Here is a 7,581-nt window from a genome sequence, read left to right on the forward strand (position 1 = left end):
GCCAATAGCTGAGATGAGCGAAGATATGCCTTCGGTTTCGGGATAAGAGATTCTAATTTTTTATTTCTTGATCGAAGATATGTATTAATAATTTGAGCGACAAAAGCACAAACACATCTAGCATCACATTTCAAAAAGCAACAAAATTACATACACCTGTTCCAGTCCACCTTTCAAAAGCCTATAATTCAAAAGAAAATTAACAATGAATAATAGACAATTTTGCATCCAGGAACAATAAATTAGTAACAAATAACAATTAAATGATAACTCTATACCAAGGGACGCCGAACTAAATCAATATTTGCAACCAAAATAAATAAATGTCTATGATCTAAGATGTGAATCATCGCTATCTTACACAAGATGATACTTTCATACGCTACAAAATGAGGATAACATAGGGCAAGTCATGGATGAAGAAGATTAAACCAGTTCTGACCACCCTTTGGAATGCCAAAGCTCTCCTGTTTAAGTGTTTCCTACAAAGAGTCATGTTCAACCGTCTTGTCTGCACGAGTTCGATAGATAGAGGGAGGTTCATACTCGAAAGAAATTAGCGAAACTCATCGTGGGAATCGTAGTCGTCCTCGTCATCTTCATTGAAAATGGCGCTGTAAAATACGTAAGGATGATCGATCATTTCTGTCAAGGTGAGACGTCCATCTTTATCTGCATCCGCCTGCAAGAAAAAGACAAAGGAGTTGTTGATCAACAGATATGAATAATCAAGAAAAAGACACTAAACTTGGAATTTCCATGAGTATGAATAATCCAATTATAACCCAGCCATCTCTAATTGTTTGGGGGAAAAGGGAAATTGTTTCTACTCTTAGGAATCACAACTCGATGGTATGATATTGTACTTTGAGTATAAACTCTCGTGGCTTTGCTTTGGGCTTCCCCAAAAAGTCTCTTCCTTACTTATAAATTTTCACCTCCCTCCCAACAATCCTCCCCTTGAACAAGGTACACTATAGAGCCTCTCTTGAGGTCTATGGAGCCCTCAAACAACCTCCCCTTAATCAAGGCTCGACTTCTTCTCTGGAGTCCTCGAACAAAGTACACTCTTTGTTTGCCACTTGAGTCACTTTTGACTATACGTTCGAGACTCACAACTTCTTTGCTCGACATTTGAAGATTCTATTGATATGTCTAAGTTAAGGGCATGACTCTGATACTATGTTAGGAATCACGACTCTCCACAATGGTATGATATTTGTCCACTTTGAGCATAAGTTCTCATGGCTTTGCATGGCTTTGCTTTGTGCTTCCCCAGAAAGCCTCGTATCAATGGAGATGTATTCCTTAATTATAAACCCACGATGATTCCCTAAATTAGCAAATTGAGGGAATCCCTCCCAAAAATCCCCAACATCTACCGCCATACATGAAATACAATACAAGATGATTATTTATGCCATTAATATGTGCAATATCCAAGCAATACTTCAATGACAAAGCCAGAAAGCTCATCAATTTTCACAAGGATTTCAAGATTTCGCCATGCATGTGTACCTGCTGTATGATATATTCTGCTTGTTGTTCTGCATAGTAATGCTCTGATGGGTGGATTTTTCCAATTATAGGTAAGAGCTCTTCATCAGACAGGTGTCTATGAAAAACGACACAAAAAAAAAGCATTAAAGTTGCCAAGGAACTCTGCAGTTAACAAGCAAGAAGGTGTTCGGATTATAAATATCAGTTACCCGTCATTATCTTTGTCTAGCACTGCAAACAAGTTTCTAGCAGGGCCGTCCCTGGAATCTTCAGAATGATGAGAAGAATTGTGATTCTCATCATAATTTCTCACCATGTCAAAAAGTCCATGGAAAAACTCGTTGAAGTTAATCTTTCCATCCTTGTCTGAATCTCTTTCCCTACAAGGCCATTCACCAATTGACTAGTTGTTAGCAAGCTGCTGAAATGGCAAACAACCCAAGGGCCAGGGGCCCTAAAAGCGATGAAAAGAACTATCAAAAGAACCTCCATGAAAAGAGTCTTTCAATCAGAAATAATAATCAAACAATGAAAGAGAGGTAATCATTCCTAAGCGTTTGGAAGAATTAATTTGATGGAGTGATGATAAGATAGGGATAAAATCAAGGGGGAGAATGCATTCTTTGCAATGAAAAAACCAATTAGAAACAATGAGCCGGAGGAAGATGTTAGGATCATACAACAATGCACACTCTCTATCTCGATAAACACAAAGAACTGGAGAGAGAAAATGTAAGGAGAACTCTAATTTCAGAAATGTACACCAAGAAAGAATATAGAGAATGTAGAAAAGTAAATCTTCAAATCAGAGAAGGTAGAAAAGTACATCTTCAGATCAGAGAAGGTAGAAAAGTACATTTCAAATCAGAAAACGTAGAAAAGTACATCTTCAAATAAGAGAATATAGAAAAGAAAATTACATTTTCAAATCATTTTTCATATATATTCTTACTATTTATAACAATTGAATATATAAATAGGAAAAGACTCCATATCCCAAGAGAATACACGCTGTATAAACAATAAAAAATAGGCGTGACTAAAAAGAGTTACAAGCAGTGGTGCAAGTAGATTTGGAAACACAGGCAGTTGTTTCAAGTAGATGCTTCCATGACAACCGGCAAAAGATTCTTATGAAATCCACAAATAATTAATAGGAGATGTGTGTTAAATCCAACAAAGCACTGCTTCGATGTGATATGGGAATGCTGAGTATATGCAGACAAAAGAAAGATAGTCTTCACTAAAAATTAGAAATCTTCCTCCAAATATTTGAAGAGATGGGAATAAAATGGCAGTGTTGTTGAATTTACAAAAAAAAAAGTATTAACTCAGCTAGGTGAAATAGAAGCTTACATTAGAGTAAAAGAGAATACTCTAGATTTTTACCAACTGAAGTCAAAATGTGGATCAATGGAGTGTTGAGGATTGTTAGGAGGGAGTCCCGTTAATTTAGAGAATGATCATGAGTTTATAAGTAAGGAATACTATCTCCATTGGTATGAGGCCTTTTGGGAAGCCCGAAGCAAAGCCACGAGAGCTTATGCTCAAAGTGGACAATATCATATCATTATGGAGAGTCGTGATTCCTAACATGGATAAAGCTTACATACGAGGGATTTAAAAGGGCGAGTTAATAACTTCTCATACTAACAATTCTCTAAAAATTCCGTCACAAATTAATAACTTCTCCCATCAACAATTCTCAACAATCTTCCCCTCGAAGAAAATAGACCAGCCATTGAGCCTCCTCTAAAACAGTCATATCTATCCGTCTAGCACTATCTGGATAACTCCTCTCCCATGGAGCACATTGCTAGTCCAGTAGAGCTCTACCACGGAGCTTCACTAGGACTACACCTTCGAGGCTCACAACTTTATTCGATACTTGAGTCACTTTAATTACACCTTAAGGATTCTATTAACATGGCTAAGTTAAGGATTCTATTCACATGGCTAAGTTAAGCTAAGAGTGTTTGGGTAAGGCAAACTGATCAATAAAAAAATCACCCTCAAGCCCATTAGACAAGATGCCCAAGCTAACAATGAGTTAAGTTGAGTTGGTTCATGAAGAAAGAGAAGCGCGCTAGCAAATGATTGCCATGGAATGCGACCTACAACTTAATGAAAAACTACCTTCCAATAAAAATTAGAGAACCCGCTTGGGCAGCAAAAACTTCCTTAAAACTTCTCTTTCCAAGATTAGATAATGTGGCTAAAAGTATCAAAATAAATAAATAAATAAAAGCTACACCCAAATATTATCGGAGCATTATCTCCAATGCTTTGAATCCTGGTTTAAGAAGGCCTCTCTTTAATAGGGAGATTAATGAATTGATTTCCCTCACACAAATCACAAATCACAAATAATCACAACAATAAGCAGAAGTGGACTAAAGAAAAGAGTGGAATTTCTCATGGGCCATCATATTCTTGCGGTTTAATGAATAAAGGGTCCGTAATTAAAGAAACCCTCCTCAAAATCCAGCTGAGGTTATTCAAAGAATGAAAATCGTTTTTGGGTTTTACCTCTTAGTGTTGGTAGTGCGTGTTTGAAGAACAAAAACCTACATTGCTGCAAGCCTGCTTAGCCTGAATATCGTTGGAACTTTATTGGATAGTTCTGGTATCCATTGGAGTTTCTCCCCTACCTTCAGGTAATCCCACACGAACTGCTTTCTGACAACTTTTTTTATCAGGAAAGCCAAGATTCTTGGAGAGAAAAGGTTCGGAGCTTTTATTCATGAAGACATGGCTCGAAAGAAACCATAAAATTTTCTCAACAGTGCTGGGGAAGAGAGAAGTAGGTGGATTGGGGAGATAATGTTAGGATCGCACAACAACGCACACACTCGATCTAGATGAACACAAAGAAATATTGGCTAAAGGTTTATATTGATGTCTTCAGATATATAACGGTCAGCCTCCCTAACCTAACCAATAATTTTCTGAAAGAGTTTCCCCATGTTATATCAAGTACTATCGAGGTGTGCATTCTTAAAGATGGTTGGATGAAAAAGTACATTTTCAAAGCCCTGGTTCAGTTTACTATTTGGAGTTTTACCGGATATAACCATTTATTTTATATAACTATCTACATTATATAGTTTTTTATATACATACCGATTTACTATTTATGACAATTTACTTTATATTCATTTATCATATATAGTTGTACTAATGATAAATGCTGACTAAGCTATAAATAAGCAGCAGCATCCATGACCTAACAAAATCTGAAAGAGTTTCTCCATATATATCAAGTACTATGAAGGTGTGCATTCTTAGAGATGGTTGGATGAAGAAGAATGATAGTATGAGCCTTCATTTTTTAAGTTTTAAACCAAAGAGAATTTAAAGAGTGATTGCAACAAATTTAGTGCTTCGGCTTACAAGCAAACTCTCTAATCAGGGAAGAAGATTCATCAGGAATTTTTCCCGTCAAGCTCATAGGCATCCACTTCTATATCTAAATCCAATTCCCTTTAATTTGGGCAGTCTTTCCACCGAGTAGGAAAAAATTAGGACGAACTTTCATTCATATTTGAAGCGACAATGTTCAAAGTAAATGACTCCTACAAGGATCCCTAAACTGGAAATTACAAGAAAGAAGAGCTGAACCCCACAAACTTTTCATTCATATATTGTTACATGGTGGAAAAAATTAGGACGAACTTTCATTCATATTTGAAGCGACAATGTTCAAAATAAATGACTCCTACAAGGATCCCTAAACTGGAAATTACAAGAAAGAAGAGCTGAACCCCACAAACTTTTCATTCATATATTGTTACATCTGATACTCATTAATATAGCGGAAACTTGCCAGCATGATAAATACTCAAATACCAAGTCCAGAAAACAGCAACACTCAACAAAACAGAAAAGCAAGAACCGAACATCATATATATTAATCATATTTTCAATTAGTTAAATCCTGCACTAAATGGTTCTTGACATGAAATTCATTAATTCCAAAGTTCAATGAGAAGCTCAAGAATAGCCAAAATGGGATAATATATCATGAAATTAGAGAATAGTAGATGTTCTAGTGTTCATAATCATGTTTAGCTCTTTTTCAGCTAAACAAGTTGTTAATATCCTCAGTAAACACTAATAGTAGTTTCAGCAGAGATGAAGAACAATTGAACATGATAATAAAAGTGAAGTAGAAACAAAGACATGGAAAGAAAACTTTTGAGAAGTTTTATCATAAAGTTTCATTACCGTATTTCTTCCTCACACAGCCAATGAAGTAGCTTTGGATTTTTGCTGTCAGCTGGGTGCAGAAAGCTACAAGTCCAGAGATGAAGAAAAATTAAAAGCATCTCAGTTTAAACATGCAATATGCTTTCCATACTCGCCACAGAAACATCTACAAATATAAAACTTACTCGTTGAACTCGGTCAGATTCAAAAGACCATCTCCATCGGCATCCGACGCATTAAAATGTTCAAATTTCCACCAACCCATATTGAAGCCAAAGGAGCTATTGTCTGATGAGTAGTTTAGTAATGAGGAACACACAAAAAAAACTGCCTAAAAGGATCTACAAGTAGAAGAAAACACAAGAAAAATGGAAAAACTGCTATGAATCTGCATCATAAGTGCGGCAATACATTTGTTTTTGCCAAAACGGTTAGGAATCACGACTCTCCACAATGATTCCCTAAATTAGTCAATGTGGGACTACCTCCCAACAATCCTCCCCTCGAAAGTACACTATAGAGCCTCCCTTGAGGCCTATGGAGCCCTCGAATAGTCTCCCCTTAATCGAGGCTCAACTCCTTCTCTAGAGTCTTCGAACAAAGTACACACTTGAGTCACTTTTGACTACACCTTCGAGGCTCACAACTTTGTTCAACACATTTAAGGATTCTATTGACATAGCTAAGTTAAGGACACGACTCTGATACCATGTTAGGAATCACAACTCTCCACAATGGTATGGTATTGTCAACTTTGAGCATAAGCTCTCATTGCTTTGGGCTTCCCCAAATGGCCCCATATCAATGGAGATGTATTCCTTACTTATAAATCCATGATAATTCCCTAAATTAGCCAATGTGGGACTCTCGCCCAACAATCCTCAACAAAAACTTCTGCTTAATAAATCAATCTCCAAGTTTTCCAAACTCTTACTCCTAGCGATTGGACATTACGAACCATAACTAGTTTCCAAGCCGCATAAAAATTCGCAACCAGAGAGATTTTGAACACAGCAAGAAAAAAGAATAGAGCACACAAAACCAAAATCCCAAAGCATTTGAAGAAAAACAGACCTGAATTGCGAGCCCAACTGGGAGGCTCGTACTCGGAAAACGAAACAAGCCCATCGTGATTCTTATCATGCGTCTCCAACTCCCTCTGAGTCCTATGCAAAGTTTCCCTCTGAGCCTGCTGCAAATTCCACTCAGTCAACTCATCGACAGCGACAAATCCATCAGATGGATGAACATCAATCTTCGGAAACAGCAACGTGAGCCGATCGGTCACATTGAATCTATTATCATCATTAAGGTAATCCTCAGCATCCGCGAAATCCTCCCACTCAGGCTGCGATTCTTCGCCGGGGGCATGTTCCGTCAAATGCGCCGCCATCTCCGGATGGTGTTGTTCTACATATTGTTTCTCCCATTGCCGGTCTTCACGTCGGCGCTCAATGTCGGCGACAAGAGGGTCGAACGGCACAGCCTCGTGATGGTGGTGGTCGTCATGGTGGGAAGGGGCAAAAGTGAAGTTGGAGCGAAGCTTGAGGCGGCGATGGCGGCGATTGGGGGATTTCTTGGGGGAGTGGGAAACGAGAAGGAGGAGAAGAACGGCTACTGTGATGTATACGATAATGGAAACTTTGCTCATTCCGTAAGCTTAAACAATGGCTGCCAATGGAGAATGTGGGGATTCAAGTGACAATTGTTGAAGATGGAATGAGAGGGATTGAGAATTCAAGAGAGAAATCTATGGGGGAATTGGGAATAACGTAGATTCTTAGAGTGAAGAGGAAAATCAATGAAGTTCTAGAGAGAAAACGAGTTGAACAAGTTCCTTCTGTTCATCGTTGATGACTTTAATAGACGTGC

At 37.8% G+C, this 7,581-nt stretch overlaps 1 protein-coding gene across 1 annotated transcript; it reads right to left on the reverse strand.

Moving 5' to 3' along the window:
- Window positions 1-112: 112 nt before the first annotated feature.
- Window positions 113-7,581, reverse strand: LOC111445607 (calumenin-like). The gene is made up of 6 exons (XM_023084105.1): window positions 6,784-7,581; window positions 5,895-5,997; window positions 5,728-5,793; window positions 1,710-1,880; window positions 1,519-1,615; window positions 113-682 (listed from the first exon to the last, which is right to left on the reverse strand). The coding sequence occupies exons 1-6, from the start codon at window positions 7,358-7,360 to the stop codon at window positions 557-559; spliced, it is 1,140 nt and encodes a 379-aa protein (XP_022939873.1). The 5' UTR covers window positions 7,361-7,581; the 3' UTR covers window positions 113-556.

Source organism: Cucurbita moschata, unplaced genomic scaffold (genome assembly GCF_002738365.1).
Source record: "Cucurbita moschata cultivar Rifu unplaced genomic scaffold, Cmos_1.0 Cmo_Scf00007, whole genome shotgun sequence".
Classification (NCBI taxonomy): domain Eukaryota; kingdom Viridiplantae; phylum Streptophyta; class Magnoliopsida; order Cucurbitales; family Cucurbitaceae; genus Cucurbita; species Cucurbita moschata.

Coding starts and splice junctions, on each gene's coding strand:
- LOC111445607 (XM_023084105.1), bottom strand. CDS start 7,360: ATGAGCAAAGTTTCCATTATCGTATACATCACAGTAGCCGTTCTTCTC. Junction 5,998..6,783: donor CAGTTGGGCTCGCAATTCAG/GTCTGTTTTTCT, acceptor ACTACTCATCAG/ACAATAGCTCCTTTGGCTTC. Junction 5,794..5,894: donor AATCTGACCGAGTTCAACGA/GTAAGTTTTATA, acceptor CTGGACTTGTAG/CTTTCTGCACCCAGCTGACA.